The 23,612-nt window shown below is 44.7% G+C and overlaps 5 protein-coding genes and 1 long non-coding RNA gene across 10 annotated transcripts; 4 read left to right on the top strand and 2 right to left on the bottom strand.

The window, feature by feature from the left end:
* The first annotated feature begins 107 nt into the window (after positions 1 to 107).
* Positions 108 to 4,205, top strand: LOC125987329 (uncharacterized). Its single transcript, XR_007487984.1, has 2 exons — positions 108 to 520; positions 3,742 to 4,205. It is a non-coding gene; the product is annotated as an uncharacterized lncRNA (long non-coding RNA).
* nudc (nudC nuclear distribution protein) lies at positions 3,166 to 5,236 on the bottom strand. The gene is made up of 9 exons (XM_049751552.2): positions 5,038 to 5,236; positions 4,703 to 4,783; positions 4,421 to 4,633; positions 4,265 to 4,339; positions 4,060 to 4,170; positions 3,797 to 3,991; positions 3,644 to 3,727; positions 3,440 to 3,558; positions 3,166 to 3,375 (listed from the first exon to the last, which is right to left on the bottom strand). Exons 1-9 carry the CDS (start codon positions 5,110 to 5,112, stop codon positions 3,324 to 3,326), a joined length of 1,005 nt encoding a protein of 334 aa, XP_049607509.1. The 5' UTR covers positions 5,113 to 5,236; the 3' UTR covers positions 3,166 to 3,323.
* A 78-nt stretch (positions 5,237 to 5,314) lies between these two features.
* On the top strand, positions 5,315 to 10,678 carry kifap3a (kinesin-associated protein 3a). The gene has a single exon (XM_049751404.2). The coding sequence runs from the start codon at positions 5,362 to 5,364 to the stop codon at positions 7,768 to 7,770; it is 2,409 nt and encodes an 802-aa protein (XP_049607361.1). The 5' UTR covers positions 5,315 to 5,361; the 3' UTR covers positions 7,771 to 10,678.
* Positions 8,082 to 10,138, bottom strand: LOC125987258 (keratinocyte differentiation factor 1). Its single transcript, XM_049751535.1, has 3 exons — positions 9,253 to 10,138; positions 9,049 to 9,135; positions 8,082 to 8,764 (listed from the first exon to the last, which is right to left on the bottom strand). The coding sequence occupies exons 1-3, from the start codon at positions 10,136 to 10,138 to the stop codon at positions 8,667 to 8,669; spliced, it is 1,071 nt and encodes a 356-aa protein (XP_049607492.1). The 3' UTR covers positions 8,082 to 8,666.
* A 469-nt stretch (positions 10,679 to 11,147) lies between the features above and the next one.
* On the top strand, positions 11,148 to 15,547 carry LOC125987227 (palmitoyltransferase ZDHHC18-B). Of its 5 annotated transcripts, XR_011085886.1 has the most exons (10): positions 11,148 to 12,170; positions 12,240 to 12,400; positions 12,610 to 12,759; positions 12,833 to 12,970; positions 13,038 to 13,276; positions 13,336 to 13,445; positions 13,516 to 13,606; positions 13,815 to 14,101; positions 14,214 to 14,262; positions 15,478 to 15,547. XR_011085886.1 is itself a non-coding variant. In XM_049751467.2 (9 exons), exons 1-8 carry the CDS (start codon positions 11,893 to 11,895, stop codon positions 14,097 to 14,099), a joined length of 1,452 nt encoding a protein of 483 aa, XP_049607424.1. In that variant the 5' UTR covers positions 11,148 to 11,892; the 3' UTR covers positions 14,100 to 14,101; positions 14,214 to 14,520. The 5 variants fall into 5 exon arrangements, 4 of the variants coding, with proteins under 4 accessions (XP_049607424.1, XP_049607427.1, XP_049607426.1 ...); XM_049751467.2 differs by lacking the exon at positions 15,478 to 15,547 and having other exon boundaries at positions 14,214 to 14,520; XM_049751470.2 differs by lacking the exon at positions 15,478 to 15,547 and having other exon boundaries at positions 13,887 to 14,520.
* Positions 15,304 to 22,800, top strand: arhgef2a (Rho guanine nucleotide exchange factor (GEF) 2a). The gene is made up of 22 exons (XM_049751402.2): positions 15,304 to 15,547; positions 16,685 to 16,847; positions 16,965 to 17,032; positions 17,131 to 17,191; positions 17,288 to 17,420; positions 17,620 to 17,729; positions 17,802 to 17,945; positions 18,032 to 18,282; positions 18,478 to 18,603; positions 18,678 to 18,795; positions 18,879 to 18,955; positions 19,027 to 19,198; positions 19,780 to 19,856; positions 19,932 to 20,104; positions 20,190 to 20,257; positions 20,336 to 20,521; positions 20,596 to 20,682; positions 20,762 to 20,811; positions 20,895 to 20,945; positions 21,217 to 21,522; positions 21,636 to 21,792; positions 21,960 to 22,800. The coding sequence occupies exons 1-22, from the start codon at positions 15,485 to 15,487 to the stop codon at positions 21,986 to 21,988; spliced, it is 2,670 nt and encodes an 889-aa protein (XP_049607359.1). The 5' UTR covers positions 15,304 to 15,484; the 3' UTR covers positions 21,989 to 22,800.
* The last annotated feature ends 812 nt before the right edge of the window (positions 22,801 to 23,612 follow it).

Below are 23,612 nucleotides of genomic sequence, written 5' to 3'. Positions count from 1 at the left end.
CATTTTCCTTTTCATAGCCTGATATCGATTCATAAACTCGATAATTATTTCTTTTAATCAATCAGTTTCTCTGTAAGTCATGTGACTTCCGGCCACACGAGATCTCATCACAACGCGAGAGTAGCAAATTGGAACGACATGGCGGGAACACTGAATTCGGGTGTCACTACGTTTTGGGGGTTTTAAACGACACAACGACAGCAAAGAACTGAAAAAACTTAAATGGACTTCAAGATTTGCTACGTGGAAGTAAGATGTTCTAAAAACGTGATACATTTTCGATACTGTTGAACGAGACAGAAGACCTTCACCCGGCGCTGACACCTGTTGGTTCGCTTCAGCCCGGAAGCAGGTACTCGGTACCACCAGCAAACTGCCCGCCAGCCCAGAAAATAACAATGGCGTTTTCAAGGACATAAAACAATACTGAAGTTGAAAAAGAATATTTATATGAGCTTCTGAAGACTCTGGAGCCTCGCTACGTTCGACCCACACCCAACAGACAAGACATGTGAAACGGGTGAGTCTTAAATTATCCACTTGACCAATTTTCTAAACTGCTGGTGACCTTGTTAATTTACTTGTATTAAAACCTTTCCTCAAAGTTTACAAGTTTCCATAACATTTTCAAAAAATGCTATCCCTAATAGTAGAGCCCATTTTTTTGTACAGTGTCATTATTAGACCCACTTGTACAATCTCCTACAAAAGCTAAATTAAATTGTCATGACTCATAATTACAAATATTACATTAACGCTGCAGTGAGAAAAACATCGAGCGAAAACATTCAGGTTGACTGACAGCCAGGAGCCGTTATGACTCGACCGAGTGGTCCGGTGCATACCTGTGGGGGCTGCATGATGTCATGGGTGTGATGTGAGTGTCAGGCCTTTAGATGAAGAGGAGGTGGTGTGCGGGGGGGTTCTGGAGGGCCAGCAAATGATGGAGTGGTCCTCACCCAGGTGCAAATGAAGGCTGGAGGGTCACAAGGCCACAGGCAAACAGTAGTGAAGCAGCAATGTGACCTGCAGCTGGCAGGGGGAGGGAGGTCTTGCATAAAGTCCGTCAAATTGTAGAACCTCGGTTGAAGACTGTGAGCACTGCTTACGGACTGAGAGTAAACAAAAATGGATGTACTGTTCCTTTAAGAACAAAACCAACACACTTTACTTTCATTTAACTGCATTTTGTGTGTTGATGTTGAAGAGCAATCATCCCGACTTTGTGAGGAGGATGTTTGCCACTGTTCTTTGCTCAGGCTGGCCTTGTAAACATCCAGCTGCAGTTAAGGCCGAGCTCTGCGTATGCGTTTCAAATGGAAGCCTTTGTCCCTTAAAAAAAATGATGGCCTATCTCTTCGGACTTGTGTTGGTCTTCCCTAATTGTCAATTGGGAGTTTGACTTGGAAGTGTGCACGTGTGTGTGTTTCAAATATATGCTTTGACAGAGTGTGTCTGACACCCACGTGTGGAGGCCCAACGTGGGCACATGTTAAGGATGCGGACCTTTAAAAAAAAAAAAAAAAAAATACAAACAACTCAATATAATATTAGAATCCTTTTTTTTTTTTTTTTTACAAAAGCTATGCCAACATTATAACTTTCTTATGGTTGTAAGTTAGCTGTGGGGTCAGCTTTAGTAAAATAAATGACTAGAGATTTTAAGAAAATCCCAAAATTGACTAAAAAATTAAAATTCCGCATTTTACTGCCACCTAGTGACCCAAGGCGTAGACAGACTGAAATTACAGCGCAAAACCAATTTATTTTTAAATTATTATTGGATATTTTTAAAATAAAACACAATATTGTACGATACTATGTTGCATTATTTCTTTTCTGGTGTTTTAAGGTGTCTTCATAGGATTAATGACATCACTTAGCCCATTTGCTGTCCGATACTCAACATTAGAGTATATATTTCTTCTTCACCAACAGTAGAACCTTTCTATGGTTTAAAAAAAAAAAAAAAAAGTCAGGAGATTTACGAGGGTACGCTGGAATACTCTGAGGCGCGGTGGGCGGGGAGGTGTGTTTGCAGAACCTTTTCGGGCCCGTCTCTCTGATGTCTGTGTGTGTTCGTTAATGAACAAATTCTGCTACCTTGGTGAGACATTGCTCTCAGCTGAGTAGACTCAGAGAAACCGCCTCCTTCGTGCCCTCAAACAGCACCCTCCCTCCTCCAGGCCTCCCCATCCTACCTACCATCGGGCCCCTGCACCACCTCATGTCCAATCTCTCCGATATTATTGCATATTGCGCGATTTGTGTCATGTGATCCCGTTACTTACCGGACAAATCATTAGGCACACTTGCCTCTTACAGAGATGTTCTGTAACTGTATTAAAATGGTGATGCACCATAGTACTATATGCTCAACAATTAGTGTTAATTTCTAGAGTTTGTGTGTTGGAAGTGTTTTTAAAAATGTTCGTAACACGTGTGAACTAATTCCTTCAATTGAATTTCAACAACAACAACAAAAAATTGCAAAAGTAACAGATGTCTGAGGCGTGTTTTGGAGCCATGCGTGCAATTCCTCACACGAGGAACACTTGCTCGCCGGCGTAAGCTAACGAGGTTGGCCCCCTCGCACCGACTGTAAGCAAACTGCTGCGGAGGCGAGAGTAACATTTTAGCAGTGCCGCATGATAGCGTGCGCAAGAGTGAGAAACATGACTTTTAACTCGTTGGGAGAAACACGGCAGGGTTGGGAACCGCATGTCAACGGTGGCGTTCACATGAGAAAGGAGGAAAGCGTGCTCTTGTTTGTGTGCGATATATTAGGGATGGACGCCCAACTCAAAGCTGCGTTTTTAAATAATCAAAAGGGGGAAAAATGACTTGATCTGTGTAAAGTTATTCAAATTTGTATAATTCAATTTCTGAGAGTTTTAAGATTACCAACTTTTGAAAGGTGTTAATAAATGTACATGAACTATAATGAAGCCATCAAATTCATCATGGCCAAATAATTATATTTTTGTTCCTGAAATTTGCAAAATACATACCCCTTGAATTTAGCGCGTTTGTTTGTGAAATTAAATATTCATTTTATTTGATTTATGTGCAATAAGTTGCTCACCTATGGTCAAAAATAAAGTTTAGGAAGGAACAGTGCCCTCGTGTGGTGATAATCAATCAATGAGCAGATTCCAGAGGAAATAGTTGACCTCAACGCTTTATTAAAAAAAAAAAAAAAAAAACACCATGCAAACAGTTACAACTTGATACCTGGATGTAAATGAAAACATGACACGTTGAGGTCCAGCCAGGCATCACAGTGGACACTCACATACACACGTGGACGCCCACTGCAGATCTCAGCTAAATTTGGCTTTGGAGAAGTCCATCTCAGGATGCTGCTCCATGAACCTGCAGGAAGAATCGCCCAGTTAGCACCGCCCCCTAGAGGAGGTTTGGTGAAGTACAAGCATACTTTTTCAGGATGTCTTGCTTCTTCTGCTCTTCGGACGTAGGCAGGCCCATCGACTTCTGCCGCTGGTCGTACATCATCTTCTCCACCATGCCGCGCGTTTCGCCGTCCAGGTCGGACAACTGCACCACAGGCAAATGCAGATGGTTTCAATTCTAAATAAATTCAGCAGCTGTATTTTATTTGCACACTTGAAAATGATGTCACCTTTGAGTTCTCTGGGCAGATCTTTTTGGTGTTTATTTCTGGATCCGTGTCAACAACCTTGCTCCACCACTCCATTTTGTTAATCTGTAATTCAACAGCAAAGGTCAGCCACTGTTTGAACTCCTTCACAAGAAAGAAGGAAGGCGATCCCACCTTCTCCAAGTGGACCACCACAACCTTGCCGTCATCCAACAACCAGGAGCTTTCTTCCACCTTCACCTCATTGAAGAGCTGACCCACCACGATGGGCGGGTGTCCTTTCAGGCCCACCTTGAGGGAGCGTCGCTGGATGTCCACCACCACGTCTCGGCCCTTGACGCGGAACTTCACGTCGAATGGCACCATCAGCTGCAGGCGGGAGAACACGTGTTCAGAGCGACTTTGGTCATCGAGAACTTTTAGCTTGAGGTACTCACGTCCAATTCAGACAGCGTCTGAGTCCACTTGTAGCTGGGCAGGTCGGCGCCGTTTCCTGCATTCGGCTTTAGTTTGTCTTTGTCCTTCTCGTCCTCTTCCTCTGAGTCTGACTGTAAATGCAAAATAAATTATATGAATGATACAAGATTGTCGAGTCTTGTAAATGTATTTATTGTTTTGGCAGTGAGAGTACATGGGTCTTACCCCCTTATCATTATCTTCTTTGTCCACTGGTTTTTCCACCTTCTCAGTTTCCTTCCTTGTCTCATCTTTCTTTTTCTGCAAGCAGAAGGAACATGGTGGTGAAGACAATCACCAGATGAGAGACGAGGTCGAAAGGGACAAAGGAGGACAGGAAACCTCATCGAGTTCCGTCTGAAGTTTCTCCGCTTCCTCGTCAGTAAGTTCCTGAATCCTTGGCGCCTCCTGACTCTTCTTCTTGCGCTCTTCCTCCTGTGCTAGCTGGACGGCCCGTTGAGCTTTCTCCTTCTTTTCCTTCTCCTGTTTCTTCTGCTTTTCCCGGTGGGCCTCCTTTGCCATCTTGCTGTGGTGGGCGAAAGCATCCTTGACAAGCTAAGAACACAAAAATGAGTTGTAAAGTAATGTGATGACCAAACCACATTCATTGCGAACCGTTCTCACCTTTTCTGCAGCACTTGCATCACCACCGCCGGTGTAAAAGTCAGTCTTTCGCCGTAAGAAACTGAAAAATGTATTTACTAACTGAAGACAGAAGACATTGTTAAATGATTATGACTTCAATACTTTGAACAAAATGGCTGACCTTTTTGTCTTATCAAATTGAATTCAATTTTATTCTCAATGGCACAGAAAAAATATAAATAAACTAAATTAAAATAAACAATTTAATGAAATACAGACGACTTTTAAAATGTGCGTTTCAAGGCGGTGTGCCGGCTACGCATATTAGCTTCACCGTTACGTTAGCTCGAATCACAGAGCGTCCACATCAGTACCTCGTGTATTCCGCCTTCGTGCTGCTGCGCCATAGCCATAAGCATCCCGTCATACTTCTCCTCGTCGTCGCCCATTATTATTCAACGTGGATCAATGTAGAAATTTGAACGATTCAATAACAAACGAGCGAAAACGAGGCACGCTTTGGCTGTGTTGCGGTAGTCACTTCCTGGAAACAAGCCCCGCCTCTTTCGAAGGAACCCAATCGGAGGGAGGCATTTTAGCTGAACGTTGAGACAACCAATAGAATGAGTGGATTGGTTTGGAACGGAAGTGGCGTCTTGTTTCCGTGGATCATTCTAGAGAACGGATCGGACGCGAAAATGGACGGTTTGCAAGAAGCGGATCCGCGGTATCTTAAAAGGAAAGTGAAAGGATGCACGCTGGACGTTCACCCAACGGAGAAAGCCATCGTGGTGCAGTATGAGGTCGAGGCAACGATACTCGGTGAGCAGGGCGATGCCATGGTCGGAGGTCGTAAAGAATGCCAGAAAATCATTCGTTTGAAAAGCTTGAATGCCAACACCGATACGTCATCGTTAGCTCGGAAAGTGGTGGAAGAATGTCATTTGATTCATCCCTCAAAGCTGAACGAGGTCGAGCAGCTGTTGTTCTACCTTCAAACCCGCAGACAGTCTAATGACGAGCCCGAAAAAAAGCAGACCTCCCCTCGGGATTTTGCATCGTACGCAGGTGTCGAGTTCAATGAGGAGGCCAGCATCAACAGCATTGATGAGTATTTGGAGCTCCTGTATGAGGACATCCAGGAGAAGATCAGGGGAGCCACGCTGATCTTTCAACTGGCCCGCAACCCGGACAACTTGGAGGAGCTCAAACAGAATGAGATGGCTTTAGCAGCATTGGCCAGAGTTCTGAGAGAAGACTGGAAGCAAAGTGTGGACCTTGCAACAACCATCATTTGCATCTTTTTCTGCTTCTCCAGTTTTTCACAGTTTCATGGCCTGGTCACACATTTCAAGATCGGGGCCCTGTGCATGAACATCATCGAACATGAGCTTAAGAGGTATGACCTGTGGCAAGATGAGCTCCAAAGGAAGAGGAAGGCCTATGAAGAATTCTCAGAGAACCAAAATCTGAAGAAGGAGCTCGAGAAATCCCTCAAAAAGTATCAAAGCCTCCTTACGAAACAGGAGCAGCTTCTCAGAGTTTCTCTGTGTCTGTTGTTGAACCTTGCCGAAGACACGCACACAGAACTCAAGATGAGGAACAAGAACATAGTTCACATGCTTGTGAAGATTCTGGACAGGAAGGATGAACAGCTTCTTCTGGTAGTTGTCTCCTTCCTCAAGAAACTTTCCATCTTCTTGGAAAACAAGAATGACATGGCTGAAGTGTTTGCAGTGGAGAAGCTGGCTCAGCTGCTTCCATGTGAGCATGAAAACCTGCTGAGTACCACGTTGCGCCTGCTGCTCAACCTTTCCTTTGACATAGCGCTGCGCAACCAAATGGTCCAGGCAGGACTCGTCGCCAAACTCTCGTCGCTGCTGGCTGACGAGGGCCAACGACAGCTCAGCATGTGCGTTCTCTACCACATCAGCATGGAGGACAGATTCAAGTCCCTCTTTGCCAACACGGACTGCATCCCGCTGCTCATGAAGATGATCTATGACTTGGGAGAACAAAAGATGGACTTTGAACTCATCTCACTGTGCATCAACTTGGCCGCCAATAAGGCCAACGCCCAAGTCATGTGTGAAGGCAACGGCTTGAAGATGTTGATGAAGCGCTCTGTCAAACTGAAAGACGTTCTGGTGATGAAGATGATCAGGAATATTTCCCAGCACAGCGGCCCTACCAAGAGCTTATTCCTGGACCACGTCGGAGACTTGGCGTCTCAGATCAACGTGGACAAATCCGAGGAATATGTCATTGAGTGTCTTGGAACACTTGCGAATCTGACCATTCCCGACTTGGACTGGGCTTTGGTTCTTAAAGACTACAACTTGGTGCCCTACCTGAAAGACCGGCTGAAACCGGGTGCCGCTGAGGATGATTTAATTCTCGAGGTGGTCATTTTGATAGGCACCGTCTCCATGGATGACTCTTGTGCGGCCATGCTCGCCAAGTCCGGCATCATCCCCGCTCTCATCGAGCTGCTCAACGCCCAACAGGAGGATGACGAGTTTGTCTGTCAAATTGTCTACGTTTTCTACCAAATGGTCTTCCACAAGGCCACCAGAGACGTCATCATCAAAGACACGCAGGCCCCGACTTACCTGATCGACCTGATGCACGATAGCAACGCGGAGATCCGCAAAGTCTGCGACAACACGCTGGATATCATTGCCGAGTACGACGACGAGTGGGGCAAGAGAATACAGAACGAAAAGTTCCGCTGGTACAATTGCCAGTGGCTTGAGATGGTGGAGAACCGGCAGATGGATGAGACAGGGGAGTCTTTACTTTACGGCGACGAGTGTGACTCCTATATGGAGAACAGAGACATTCTCGAGAGACCCGATTTCTTGTACAGTGCAGATGGAATCATGTCCACTGATGGTGCAATCAGCCCAGAGTTCTATACCAACTTCAAGAACGGAGAGCTGGGCCAGTCCTTCATGGGAAATGTTTCGGATGAGTCCGTTCACGGTCCAGCCGATCGTCCGGTTAGCGCTTACGGCTTCCGACCAGATGAACAGCTTTTCAACTACACCACCTCCTCCCAGCTGACGTGGAATCTTGTCAACGTCAACAATGATCCGGCCATTTAGGTTGCCGTTAAGACTTCTCCAAAAGCTTGCTTATTAATTGTGATTTATATAGTAGATGTGCAAATTGTTGTCTTAGTGCAGCTTCAGTCTTACAGTTTAATAAAAAAAATGAGTATCAATTGTGATGTTTATGTAATTTATGAAAATATTAAGATTGCCTCAGCCTGCATTTACTGTCTCACTTGTCAATGTGCATGCAGGTCACCTTCCACTGTGACTAAATTGTGAAACCATTAAAAAGGAATATAAAAAAAATCAAATTTGACTTATTTTTATTTATTTTTTTACAATAAGACATAGAAAAAACAGGCTCAATATGTAACCTCAAGTTTTATTTTCTAAACAACTTAAGATGTTAAACATTAAATGTGATCTGCATATTGCAAATATAAATCATTTATTAAAAGCATAAAACTACAAGCAACAGCTGAGTCCAAAGTCAGGCAAGTAAATTTCATGAGCCGCCATCAGAAGATAACAGTAACAACTTCGAGTCGAACGTTGCTTAAATGTGAAAAATCACTTAGTAATTAATACTTTGTTAATTCTAAGGGCCAAAAAAGCACTTGCTTCATTTTAACTCATGATCATCATGAAGTGGGCAACTCCCTTCATTGCGATACAAATGCTGCACAAAAATGACAAAATGAGGGATAGAAAAAAAAATTGGGAACTGTTGGCAACAAGCCGTTCAATTACAAAAATAAATTGGACACACAACCATAGTGTAAATACTAAAAGCCCTGAGTTCATTATAGCTCCTCAAAAGAGCAGCAGGGGATGTACACGGGAAGTTCTCGGTTTAACAAATATTGACAGTGATGAGTTGCGACTTGCGCATAAATTCAAATTGTGTTGCCGTAGCTATGTCGACCGCCTGTAGTGTGTGGACGCGTTCATGTTCTGACAGACATGCGAATGAGCGGGACACCTGATGAGTCGGTCTCTGTGTGGGAGGCCGAGTAGCTTGTTGACGTTGAGCTGGAGGCGCGGCCTGCGGAAACAAAATGCTGGATTACGGACATTACACGGGGAAGTAGAAATAGTGCCCATCCCGTCTTCCCTGTTCACAGCGCAACAAGGGATTGTGTGAGGCAAATGTCGAGAGTGGCTTTTGTCACCGTGACAACCAAGAGGGTTGTGCCTTCAGATAGTGAGTGCTTATAAAATGGCAGCTAAGCTACCAAGTAAAGTGCGATGGAAGTAGCGTCATGGAAATGTGCAGGTAACAAAATAATCAAAGAACACACATAATAATGTCAATAAGTCAATTCTCACCTCCATTGTTCCTCCAAATGTCACGGGCGCACTTGTCAGAGGAGGTCAATTCCGATATTTGGATATTTGGATCGGATTTGTAGTCGTCTTTGAATGAAAAAAATAAAAGCAAGAAAAACAGCTTGACCAATATGAACTCTGTTGCTCATAACTCATTACATTTTTGTCGGTGAAGCTCGAAAATTCAACTGGTGTGGAACTTACTGTTGTTGCTGAACGCTAAAGAGCCGCTCTCCCTCATGGTCTCATTGCCGCTGTCCGACAGCGTCCTCTCCGGGCGCGAGGCCACCACCCGTTTCTTCTTCTTGCTCCGACGCGTGCTAATGCGAATGATGCCACGCACCAACCGACACTCGGCCTCCTGCTCATCCATCTGATGCTCCTCGGCTAGCGAGTTGATGAGGTGGTTGATGGCCTTGCTCTTGCGCAGGAACACCGAGTCGGTGGTGCAGCGGGCCAACTCCTCGATCTGGTATTCTGTGTAGAGGTCCAGCAGCTTCTTGCGGATCAGCGAATCCACGTTCTCCTCGCCGTCCTCCCAGTCGTCCAATCGGATGACCTCATCCAGGGAAGGGTGGTAGGGCTGCGTTTGAGGAAAATATGTCACGGAGTCTTTATCGATATAATCCCTCGGGCTGTCCACTTTGACTCCACCGATGCAGACGTCCCCCAGCCAGTCTGCCTCGTCTTCTTCTTCCTCCTCTTTGCCCTCTGCCGGGTTCTCTGCGCGAAGGCTCAGTTTTTCCGGCTCCTCGGTGACGCTCTCTTTGGGCGCCAGACACGGGGCTCGCAGGCACACTCTGTACAGACCACAGGTCAGGAAGCTGCACATGAAAGTCCCGCAAGCCCTCGGAGAAGCGCAGGGATTGCAGGTTTGGGTGGCAGGCGGGAGCTCGGCTGGCGAAGCCAGGAAGGTGTCATACTCCTTCCCGTTTGAGTTTATCACAGGGCATTCGCGTCCTGGCTCTGCGGGGTCCATACAGCGCTCTTTGTAAGACAAAGACCCCTGGCTGCTAGATTGGCTCGGTCCTCGCTTGTAGCTGGAGGGCCTCGAGCTTTCTCTCGTGATGCCCGCATTGCCTACGGACATGGCTTAGCAGCTTCAGGGTCTGAACATACAGACAGAAAAACTAGTTAAAAGGGACATTTTAACGCTCTTCACTGCTAGCGACATTTTGTGAGCAGTACAATTCAGTAAATGAGTAATTTTGAAATGTTTAATACACAACTTGGATAATTTATGAGTCCACAAAAGATTTGCCGCTTTCAAGCAACAGTGATATGTCAAAGCCAGGTCAGATGAGATGTGAAGTTCTGCCCTCCACGAGTGAAAACCTCAGTCTTTGTTCGCACTCATTTTACATGGGTGCTAATCTGATTGAAAGAAAACACTTAATTTCTTTTAATGTCATCACTTGTTGCCATATTTGTAATTTTGACTTTTTTTTAAGGCTGGAGCTTTGACAACTAACCGATGGTTTTATTTTTATACTAGCGAGGATAAGCAATTGACAAAATGAAAAGATGTAATGTGTACTTTTGGTTTTGCTTTAGATGGAAAATATACAGTATGCTGAGGTCATGTTGTTTTTCAAGACATGACTAATGAATAAACAATTCTTATCGTCAACGGAACGGATCGATTGTTTCGCCTCACGAGTTTTAATTATTAAAAACAAGCAAACATACATTTTCGTAATAGTTTACCACAAATATAGTAACTGAGGAAAAACCATTCGATAAGCCACATTCCCGTCTTTTTATCAAGATAAATGTCACTTTTATGGGGGCGACGTCACTCTTTTTCCTCCATTACAGCATTGACGACTATCTAGGTAAACACGACTTACAATTCACGGTTCACCCACGTCGCAACTCGTAAACGATCGCTGCACTCTTCCCCTTTCATTTAACATGTCTCATTAACACATCCCGAGACTAGAAACTTCATTTGCGATCGACTGTCGAAGTATGTTTGTCGATAGTTCGACAGTGCACCTGAGCGTCAAGTTAGAAGGTTAAAGACAGGTAATGGGGTAGAACTTCCGGTTATTGCGATCCAAGTAAAATGCGCTAAAAGCGTGAGTCACGTCATCGTGTAATAGCGTAGCAATGATGGTATAACATCTGAAATCGGTTAAACCTATTTGCATTAAATGAGACACACAACCAATCACAAAGTTGGCTTCAGCGTGATGCTTTTATTTTTGTTTTACTATCGGCGAATTGATAAATAGCCATCAACCCGGAAGTGGTATTTCATTATGTGATTTTTTTTTGCCATTCTTGGCGATAATGCAAAAAACTAATACCGTATATAATATAGTTGTATAAATTTGCAATTATTTCTTAACGGGGACACATCAAATCTTATGAGCTTTTATTTTGACGTAGACAAGCCGGAAATATTTTATTCCTGTATGACAGGCAGGGACTACTACAGCATGCACTGACGAGCAAACATTTGAACAGTTTAATTCAACCACGACGCTCGCCAAAGAGTCCGGTGAGATGCCTTTTTTCCTCGTTAGCGCTACATTCTGGAGCTCAAATGTTAATATAGTAGTTTGATGTGTCACGTGACCAACTAATCGCTAAGAGGCAAAGGATGCTCGGGGAGGGAACCCTTTCAATCAATGGACATGAATGTGGCACGTGAAGAAAACTGGTCACATCAATCCGCAATGGAAAATCACGACTATAATTCCGGGGACGGCGTTTTCGTCTTCTTTGTAGCTGGCTTTTTATAGTGCCTCGTGTGAGCGTGACTCTTGAGCCCAAACGCGATGACGTCACTGGTTTGTTCGGCAAAGTCGTGCTAAGAGTGGCAGAACAAGTCCTGTCATGAATAACGGAGACTACCAGCAAATCAACTCGGGGACACCTGGGACTCATGTGGCCACCTCGGCGGGTCACCATCCCCAACCCCAGAATGGAAAGCATCACCACATGGAGGACCGCAGCAGTGAGCCTCTGAGAAGACCCAGGAGGAGGTGGGAGGTCTTACCTGGGAAGAACCGCTTTTTCTGTGATGGACGCCTCATAACGGCCGGTCAGAGTGGTATGCTGCCCCTAACCCTGGGCCTCATTCTTGTCACCAGTGGATTATTCTTCATATTCGAGTGAGTTCATAGCTAATAGATATTTTTTATGCTGCACATCATATACGCTACATAGCAATTGTGTTGCAGCTGTCCTTTTCTGGTCAAACACCTGACGAGCTGCATTCCCGCCATCGGAGGAGTTCTCTTTGTGTTCGTGCTGGTCACGCTGCTTCAGACCACTTTTTCAGACCCTGGCATCCTCCCTCGAGCGACGACGGCTGAGGCAATCGACATCGAGAAGCAGATCGGTACCCAAATGCTCACACATTCATCTGATAGTGGATTCTTGGAGGGATTCCTTCAAGATGTCCGCTTCTCATAGAAAAGTAGTCCTTTGGCATCCATCCTTTTAATGCTAACAATCAATGCGAAAGGCTGTCAACAGGTTCTCAAAAAGCCTCACGTTGGGTGTGCTGTATCTCTTTAAGCCCAATACTGTTTTTTTTTTTTTATCTAGACGACACAAGGAGCCCCAGCTACCGTCCCCCGCCGCGCACCAAGGAGATCCTCATCAACCAGCAGGTGGTCAAGCTCAAGTACTGCTTCACCTGCAAGATGTTCCGGCCTCCGCGCACCTCCCACTGCGGCCTGTGCGACAACTGCGTGGGTGAGCTATTCCTCACGCTACGGGAGCTGTGCGCCATTATTTTGCCTCTGTTAACCTTTTGTTTGACCTATAGAGCGATTCGACCATCACTGTCCCTGGGTGGGCAACTGCGTGGGCAAGCGCAACTACCGATTCTTCTACGCCTTTATCGTGTCACTGTCGTTTCTGACAGCCTTCATCTTTGGTTGTGTGGCTACACATCTGACCATGAGTAAGTGAACTCACCATGACACCCACAGGAATCAGAAGTCATAATTGAACATGGCTTTTCCTTTCAGGAGCTCAGGATGGGCAAAGCCTGCTTTACGCCCTTCAAGAGAGTCCTGGCAGATATCCTTTACCTTTTGGAAAGAACATTTCTAGTCAGTCATCGCTCCTAAAGTGCATTTTGGTTTCCTTGACTCGACTTTGCACTGCCGTGGAGCTTGTGATTTGTTTCTTCTCAGTCTGGTGCATCTTAGGCCTCTCAGGCTTCCACACGTACCTCGTCGCAGTCAACCTCACCACAAATGAAGACGTAAGTAACATTGCATGCCTTTGGGCTTCATAAATGTAAACATATTTTTCCGTGCCTAGGTTAAAGGTACTTGGTCAGGGAAGAGAGGCACAGATGTCACCAACCCTTACAGCCACAGAAACATCTTCGTCAACTGTTGCGCTGTACTCTGCGGACCAATGCCACCCAGGTAAGAATCAGTTCATTGTCAATTAGTCAGGAAAATATCCGCTTAATTTTTTTTTTTGGGTGGCAACTAGTTTGATCAACAGACGAGGCCTCCTCCGCACGGACGAACCCGCTGAAACCGACACGGACATCGAAGTGACCACCTCAAGCCGAATTAATGTGGTAAGGCGAAATAAACGGTGATGGCGGGCTTTGTTGGCTATATTCATGCAGCTGACATGCGTATTTATTTTTTGATGGAACATTACAAACAGGCCTAGTTCAAGCGTTAACGTCACATTTCTTAAAAAATAAATTGTAAATTTATTTTCACTGTTTGTATAATTTCACATTTACACACACCCCTCGCCCCCCTGTGGTGTGTCCACAGCCCAAACACGTATCTAAAGGTCTGCCAGAGTCCACCGCTCACACGCCGCTGCTGTCCACTCAGTGTCCTCAGGGGAAGTCACAGTCAGTCTTGGACCCGACGAAGAATCCCAGCCCCACGTTGAACACCTCAAAGTGCAAAACGGACAGGAGTGCCGGCTCGCCACCTCGCGATACCTCCCCCGCGCTCCCCGCCCAGACCAAAGCCAAGAAATCAAAAAAGGCCACGCCCAAACTTACCTCTGCCGTCCACGCTTCACGCCACGGCCAAAGGGAGAAGCCTTAAAGGTGCTGGCTCCTTCCTCCTTTCACCTCAATGAAACATAACTTTATGATTTCATGGAAATTTACTTTACCTGCGAAAGCAATTATGTAACAACTCAATTTGTTTCTGAAACAGACGGGGGGCCGTGTGTACGCTGTACAGCGTTGATACAGACACAGTAAAGGTACATTTTTTACTGATTCATTTATTTGTTTGCAAAATGTTTTTGTTGTTGTAGAATTCCCATTTTTTACTGGTGTCCTTTTTTTATTTCTGCACGGGCAGATAAAAGCTTGACTTGTGTCCATGTAAAATATCAATTTGTAACAATCCAGCCTGCAAGGCAGATGCAACAAACCAACTCAGAATGCCTTTCTAAAGAGAAGCATGTCGTGCTGTATTTATGTGAAATTGTGAAAACTATTAAACAATCAAAAGCTGTGCTGATGGAGCTTTTTGTTTTCTCTAAAAACGGTGCTTCTGCTACAGTTTAGCCTTTGGCCACTAGATGGAACTAAAGCTTTGCAAATTTTCCAAGGGAAAAATATGAGCACTGCAAACTGGTAACTAGGAAGAGAAATTACCTCTGCCAAGGAAAGCTTTCCCATGTGAAACAAAGCCCGAGGTGTGAGGCTATACAACTTCCATACTCCACTGAAATCCGAACATTAAGAGATCATTTGTATGCAATGACAAAAACGACTGAGGTATTTCACCTGATGGTCTTGCACCGCACAGTGGTTGGTTTTATTGAACAGTTTTGAAATTTGGTAGAAAATGGACAAACGCAAGGTTCTGAACGAGTAACACAATGAAGTCAATTTCACCATTAATGATGTACAAACTGTTTAACGGTCAGAGCTGTCCTCATTTATAGTGTTCCTTTTATGCCACATTTCAGAAATACCGCTAGCAGCGTTCGTACTTTAGGCCCTGCTTTACTTCTCTGTATAAATATCTCGATTGCGAACCCGTGTGGGAGTTGGGTCGCAACTTGGAGATGGCGCGTGTATAGATGTGGTGCGCACTTGATAACATGGATGTAAACTCTACATGTGGCTGTGAAAAGATTTGATATGTGATGATTATCTGAAAATACACTGGGATGTAGGAAGGAGCAAATAATAGTCCGTGAGGCATTGAGATAGCGGAGCAAACTCACTGCGTGTGTGTTTTTGTGTGTGCGTGCGTGTGTGTATGTGTGAGTGTGGGGGCGGCGGTGATGATGATTCAAGTCAGATTTCTCACAGGAACAGACACTTCACTAGAAGCAGAGGCACATCGCAGTTGGCCAGTGCAGAAGGAATATTTTCGCAAAAAAAATAGCCACGGATTGAGTAAAAACAAACTGTGGATATTAAATTGAATTTTTTTTTCCTTTTTTTTTTTTGGGGAGGAGATAGAAAATGTCCAGAGTCGCCAGCCTGTCCAAACTGCGGCAGGAGAGGATGAAGGAGATCAACTTGAGGGTGAGTAACCATCACGAGCGCACTTAAGGTTAAAATAAAACCAAAAAGTCAACTTTATGTTCCGTGAATATCAACTCTATGAATTTTTCTGAGTGTGTGTTACTTCCCCTTCTTGGGTTTCGCTGCTTTTTCCTGATTGTGACACACGGAAGAAGGGCACCGCTCATACAGGCCTGAGCCCATCATGCCTATCTCATCAGAGCTGGGCCTGTGGGTGTAGGTCTGTGTGTGTGTGTGCGGTTTTGCTTGTACATAGTGTGTTTGCTCTTACTGGATTGTCGTTGCCATAGAAATGGCCGTGCGCGCGCTTGTGTGTGTGGTATATCTGCTCTGTGTGAAAATTTCCAGAGCCTCAAAAAGGTTGCAAAACGTGTCAGTACAGGTGTGAGGGATTGGGATTAGATCAATTAATGTTTAAAAATGCTTTTGTTTCTTTATTATTATTTTTTATTGTTCTCTATTCTTCAGAAGCTAACCTCAAGTTAAAAATGCTAATGTCGCTTATTGTAACGCCTACACGTGCATACAAAATACCAATCCCAAATTTTGATTAAACACAATTGTGTCTGCTTACAAGAACTCTACTTGGAACTTGAGAAATGTACAAAACGCTGTCGTCTGCATTTCACAAAATCGAAATCGGTGCAATAGAACCAACTACGGGATGTGAATGCAAATGCCTTGTTTATGCTATCTACCAATTTATTTAATTTGCATCTATCCATTTTATTTTTCTGTATTTGACATTCATATGCTATTTTAAAAAAAAATCTGAAGTTACTGTTTCTTTAATGATTTGTTTGGTTCAATATGTGCTTGCAGAATGGCTTGCATTATGACTTCTGCTTTTACAGTGTGGCCATCATGCGATCGACTCATGCACTACCTTCTTTTTTTCCCTACAGACACTTTGTTTTCATTATGGGTACATTTTAAAGTACACATTTATTAGAGTCAACAGAGTAAACCCTACAAACTGCAGTAATCACCATAAAGCTTCCATCTTGGATTCAGCGTGTCAGCTCAGCTTCACAATCTCAGCGACTAACTTGGATAGTCACGAATTGAAATATACAAGTGTGAATACTGTCATGATGCATTTCTGTTGACTTTTTTCCTCTCACCCAATCCCCCCAGAATAAAGAGCGAGAGCGTATGAGGGAGCGAGAGAAGGCAGCTCGGGAAAGGGAGGCCCATTACAACAATGGTCACCTCTTCACCTCCCTCACAGTGTCGGGAACCACGCTGTGCTCTGCCTGCAACAAGAGCATCACGGCCAAGGAGGCGCTCTGCTGTCCCAGTAAGTCATGGCCACTACAAAATAGTGGCAGATGCAATCGAGTGATGATACATCAAATGGAATAACACTGAGGTTTTGAGCAAACTAACTATAATTTTCACTTTTTTTTCCCCCCAGCATGCAATGTGACCATCCACAACCGCTGCAGAGACGCTTTGCCCAACTGTGCCAAAGTCAAACAGCGAGTAAGATCCCAATTTAGAATATGTAATTTTGAAACTGTGCTTGATGTGTGGTTTCCTTTGAGAATTCTAATTAAAATTTCCATGTATGTCATCCACAGCAGCAGAAGACAGCGCTAATGCGCAACAACTCGTCGTTGCAGAATGTGAACATGCGCACAAGTAAGACACTTTGTCCCATTCTTAATCCTCTCATCATTTATTTATTTATTTATTTATTTATTTATTCTGATGTTTTGGCTCATCTTCAATGTATAGATCCAATCATGCGTGAGCGTCCCACGTCAGCCATCTACCCTTCCGAAAGCCTCCGCCATTCCCTTCTCGGATCTCGTCGAGGGCGTTCTGGCCTCACACTGTCCAAAAGTGTCTCCACGAACAACATTGCAGGGTAAGCAAGTTGTCAGCCTCAGACTAGTGGAACTTTTTAAATTTCTTACTTAATTATTTCCAAGTACGATTTAATTTCAATAATTAAATAACCATTCTCATTCAAAACAGATTATCATTAGCTTAGTCAAAATGAACCAACTGATTAATTTAAAAAATGCTTCATGCAGGTGTAAAATTTTCATTTGTTTCTGCCGCAGGAACCTGACCGACGACTCTCCTCTGGGCCTGCGGCGGATCTTATCCCAGTCTACGGACTCCCTCAACTTCAGGAACAGAGCCATGTCGATGGAGTCCCTCAACGACGACGGTACAAGGTCAACTTTGACTGCGAGGCCCACGGCTGAACCTCGCCCTTTATTAGTCGATGTTCTGGTTAAAGGCGACTACTACTACACTTCCATCCTGGAGGAGATGGAGCTGGAAAGCGAGGACTTCAAGGCCGACTCGTGGAGCATGGCCGTCAACACAGATTATTTACACGCACATAGCAAAAATGTCATCAAGAGGCAGGATGTCATTTATGGTGACGACTTCTCACCCCGCCCGTCTGCACTTGAGTAAAAAAACCACAAAGCAACCCATATTCTACTATGTGATGTCTCCACCCAGAGTTAATCCAGACTGAGGTGCACCACATGCGCACGCTGCGCATCATGCAAAGGGTGTTCCGGCAGGGCCTGCTGGAGGAGCTGCAGCTGGACCCGAGCACCGTGCACGCCTTGTTCCCCTGCCTGGATCAGCTGATCGGCATCCACTCTCACTTCTTGTTGCAGCTGCTGCTGCGCCGCAACGCCAGCCTGCAGCCCGATTCCGACTGCAACTTCACCATACACCGCCTGGGTGACATACTGCTGGAGCAGGTCAGTTTATATCCACTGGTGTTTCCCAAAACTGACCATCATGGTCCAATTTTCTCCATGGGGACCAGAACCTGAACTCAAGAGACACGAGCATTACAAATAATAAAAAAACGGCATGCTTCAGAAAATGCTTGGTTTAATTTTTAGTCTCCCTGAAAGTGCATTTTTATAGGACGTCTTGATTTGTGTTTCCAGTTCTCCGGCCAGAGTGCTGACGACATGCAGAAGACCTACGCAGAGTTCTGCAGTCGCCACATAAAGGCGGTCACGTTGTACAAGTCATTAATGGCCAGGGACAAGAGGTTTCAGTGCTTCATTCGAGTGAGACACAAAAATGAGAAAAAGAATAAATGATAGCGAGTTTAAGTTTTGTACTCATGTATGTTTGTATGCAGCGTGTGAGTCGAGGACCCTGGCTGCGTTGCCATGGTATCCAGGAATGCATTTTGTTGGTGACTCAGCGCATATCCAAGTACCCCGTCCTCATTCAGCGTATTCTGGAGAATACCGTCGGTGAATTGTCACTCTTTAATTTTCAGCATTCACACAGTTAGACATTGACAATTCCATAGGATTTTATTTATTTTATCTAACAGAAGATGAAGTAGAAGCATCCTCCATAGCACAAGCTTTGTCCATGGTCAGAGATCTTCTCAATTCAATAGATCAACAGGTAATCTCACATTTAAAAAAAAAAGGCTCATGCACTGGTTTTTGATCGTGACATCATGACCTGTATGGCAGATGGAGGAGCTGGAGAAGACGCAGAGAATGCAGGAGATCCAGGCCAAACTGGACCAGCGTTCCGAGACCCGGGTGAGGGACGGCGGACTTTTCAGGCCCGTCGAGCTGCTCCGCCGCAAACTCGTCTACGAGGGAACGCTGATGTGGAAAACTCCCGGATCCCGACTCAAAGGTGAAAAAAAATAGGACTAATGTGGTGCGCGTGAGCTGAAGTCCGTACTAGTGGCTGGTCAGTAGATGGCATTAGGGTCCACACCACCTCTAGTGAAACTAAAATGTCAGATACTACTTGAGCCTAGTTTTATTTCTGTGAACATAATTCAATTCATCTTTTGTAGTGACTCGCTTAGCTTTTCTTTTCTTCACTGCTACAATTGTTAGGCTGACACTCGAGCTTTAAAAACAAGACACTTGCACTTCCCTGGCACTCGCTCATTATTTTGATCTATATTTACACACATACAAGTCTTTTCAAAGTCTTCTCACCCCCTCTAAGAGCGCTGTCAAAATGAAGCGCCCTCCCTTAGAACCTGATGCGAGTGGGCTTTGCGGGGATCATTCGTACCCTCTGCAACCATCTTGGTACTGGCCTGTGTTGTTATGGCCTTATGCTCTCTTGATAGGCAATCAAGGGAAGTGCTGCAGTCATTACAACTCGATGTACAAATTGTTCTCATGTCAAAGCACTTTTATTAATAAATCCTTCTGATATTTAATTGGTTGTACACATCTGACTGCAGTACATTTGTGTAGATTTGCACGTCTTACTGATGACGGACATCCTGGTGTTTCTTCAGGAGAAAGACCAGAGGTACATCTTTCCATGCCTGGTAAGATACACAAGGCTGTATTTAGAGTTATGTATGTGTCGCCACTGTGCACTGACAACACTCGTCCCTCTCCAGGACAAGCCACCCGTGCTGTCCCTGCAGAACCTCATCGTGAGGGACATAGCCAACCAAGAGCGCGGGATGTTCCTCATCAGCGATTGCTCGCCACCGGAGATGTACGAGGTGCACGCCGCCTCCAGGGAGGACAAGAACATGTGGATACGGCAAATCCAGCGCACAGTCAACAAGTGGGGCATTAGACCGAATATTAACCACCACACATAAATCTTAATACGTATGATGTATTTATCCATGTTTGTTGTTTCTTCGCAGGTGTCCATCTCGTGAGGAGTTCCCCCTCATAGAGACGGAGCACAAAGCCCATCTGAGGAGACTCAAAGGTCTGTTTAACCCTAAATGAGCCAACCAATCAACAAGTACATTCATTGATTGGCTGGTTGATCGTTCCACGGTGGCAGCGGACCTCCAGCAGAAGGACCGGGAAATGCTGGAGCTCCTGCAGGAGAGGGTGACCCTCTTCTGCGAGTTCGCCCAGGTGAGTTGCCAGGATGACCTGGAGCCTCCCGTCACGCGCTACCTGTTCAGGGCGGACACCCCGCAAGCTCCACGGGCGGAGAAGTTTCTGCTAGATGCCACGGCTGAGGGTAAGACAACAAATATGACCTTACTACAACATCACCACGGGTGGTGCTCGTGTGATCGTGATGTTTCTCTGCAGTGGACCGACTCAGCGAACTTCTGCTGGGCTCCAGCGTCGACGTTCCTCTCCTGTGCCATCATAACAACATGGACGTCACAAATGCCAGTAATTTAACTTTTAATTCCTATTTTTCGAGCATTTCTTTGTGTTCCTTTTATTTTTCAATGCTTTTTCCTCTGTGCAGGTGATCATGTTCTTCTCATCAATGGAGCTAATGAGTTGCCAGCCACAAAGGTGAGTTTTGGTTCAATACACTCACTTGCACTATAATACGAGCTACTTGCTAAAAACGACTCTTTTGTGTTTGTGTTGAACAGGAGGTCTGTCAAAGGCTGATGAATCTCAGCGCTTGTCTTCATGCACTCCAGGTAAGTTGTGTCCACCACCAAACACTTCCATGTTCTTTTCATAATAGGAGCATACACTTCCTTTTGACTGACAACTACATCAGCACAACATATTGTGTTCAATTAATTTTTTTTTGCATAATACATGATAACAAATGAGCGATCTTTTTCACAACAACTCCCTCATAATACACAATACTGTATTTGTATCCAATAATACATTAAAATGATTGAATCTTTCAATATGCAGAGCCACAACTTCCTAATTGTTTTCAAATTTAAATAAAAAAAGGCTGCAGTCATCAAGCAAGACTCCATCCTGGAGCTGCTGCTGCAGCAGGAGGACCCGGCGTCGCCGGTGTCGGCGGGTTCCTGGCGGCAGAACCGCGAGGCCGCCAGCGGCGCCACCATCGGTGAGCTGGCCCTGCTGCAGAGGCAGCACAGCCTGCTGCAGGAGGAGCTGCTGAGGCTGCGCAACGCCGAGACTCGCTTCAAGGACAGCGAGAAGGCTCGAGCCAAGCTGGAGAAGCAGGTCCGACACATGAAGGGCTGCGGCGAGGCCGTGTCCTCGTACGAGCACGGCGGTACAGCCTCTCAAGTAAGAACACCACAAACGTGTGTGCTGAATTTCCTACCCGGGGATCAATAAAGTATCTACTATGTGAATTAATTTTATGTTTTTTTTCACACAATAATTTGATACTTGTGCAGCCTGGAAAGGAAGGCTTGAGTGCAAGTTCCGAGTGGGACAACGGGGCACGCCAATCAAACGCTCCTCGGGGAGGCAGTGATGAGGAGGTCAACATGACGTCTGATGATGATGTGGAAGAAGAGGAAGAGGAGGAGGAGGCATCTCAAAGCTACAGAGGTTCGACAGAACAGCCAATTTTTTGAAGCAGCCATTTTAATTGACCCACTTCTAGGGGTCTTTCAAAGACTGACAAATCCTACAGATGAATCATCAGAAAATAGGAAACTCAACCCGCTCCTGATGCCTGTTAATTTGTTGCTAATACCAATTTTTCCTTACCACAGACTTCCAAGACATTCCAGAGGAGATCTGATCTTCCACCAACAAGCTAAGTGACCCGCACACTCCAATAGAAAAACCATTATGCTGCAATGTACGTATCTGTGTCTTGAATGAATTATTACTTAAATTATTCAGTCGCTTTGCTTTCCTCACTTAAGGGCTTGTGTGTGGAGTCGTTTGCATGATTATTTACTGAATAAAAGGGTGAGGTGTTGTGAACTAATCTAAGAATTCACACTACTACACAGATGTGCTTCTGTTCAACAATATTATTTTGTGCTATTATCTTGACATTTTTAACTTAATCACATAAGGTCTAAGTCATTTCAAAGTTTTTATTACAGTGGTATCTCAACTTACTAGTTTTTCCAGCCAGGGCTCACTAGCTTTATGCTAACACGCAAAGCAAAATGCCATATATGGGCTAATTAAACTAGCATCGATATTGTGGTGTTAAAACCCTTTAAGTAATGGACATTTGAACACAAATATACATCAATACATGTAAACAATATTCATAGTCATATTCCGTATATATGAAAACGGCATCAATTCAGAAGCATGCGTGTTTTCAGTGCCATAGACTCCAGCGTATATATTCTTTAAAACTCTATGACAAGCTTCTGACTGTAAAAAGATCTCTTGTTGCACTTTCCAATTTGTTACAAGTTGCCAGGTGATCATTCTGTATACAAGATAATTATTATATTATGACGTTAAGATGATACTGTATAACGTGAAAGGCGATGCTCACATGGATTGTAAACACAGAAGAACGAATCTATTGTCATATTAATACAAAATGTATTGTCTCCTCATCAATAAACTTTTCATACCACCAAAGTAGGATGTGAAGGTTGATGCCGCCAAGAAAGAACCACACGCACACTTATGCACAGTCCCTCATCCTAATCCCACAGACAATGTCAGCCAAAAGATGGTTATTAATAACCCGCAGGGGCCCACAGAGAGGAATAACTGACATAGTCACAGCCCCCTTGTTGCCCCCACCTCCATCGGTCCATATATACGCTTGTCGTTGCCACTGTGCCCCCCTCTCCCAGGAGACCCCCAATTATAGTCGGCGCAGGCCAGGTGATGGACTACAGTTACAAGGCAGGAATGTCCAGCCACCGACTCTTCTGTGTGTGCCGTCCGGTTGGACATCTCTCGCTCGCTCCTTCATCGTGGCCCACACAGACGACTCAGTCACAATGCATTTTAATGACATGCTTTATTGCGCATCCTTTCTATTTGAGCCTACAAGAAGACGTGCGTCACTTTTTGATATGCGATTTATTAGGCTCAGCTTTAGCATTAACACAACTGTAAATAAATGAGTGATTATTCTTTTCAAATCACAATCATTTCTTATGATGTGCCAACTCCCAGTTAATGTAATTTCTGTCCAACATCCCCAGGTTGCAACAAAGTAACTGCAATTGTAACTAATAATATAATACAACTGCAAAAAAATCATGCCTGTATTTTAGTACTGTTAAGTATTTATTATTGACAATAATCAGGAAGTGAAGCCACTTACATGCACAGAGACACACATACTCACATTTTCTCACACATGTGCGCGCACACACTATCTCTCACAAGTTTGTAAGATGGTGTGGGACATGCTGTCGTTGACGTTGAGTCAGAGA

This window comes from Syngnathus scovelli, chromosome 19, assembly GCF_024217435.2.
Source record: "Syngnathus scovelli strain Florida chromosome 19, RoL_Ssco_1.2, whole genome shotgun sequence".
Classification (NCBI taxonomy): Eukaryota; Metazoa; Chordata; class Actinopteri; order Syngnathiformes; family Syngnathidae; genus Syngnathus; species Syngnathus scovelli.
The sequence above is the reverse complement of the archived record's forward strand: the minus strand, read 5'-3'. Positions and strand labels throughout refer to the sequence as shown.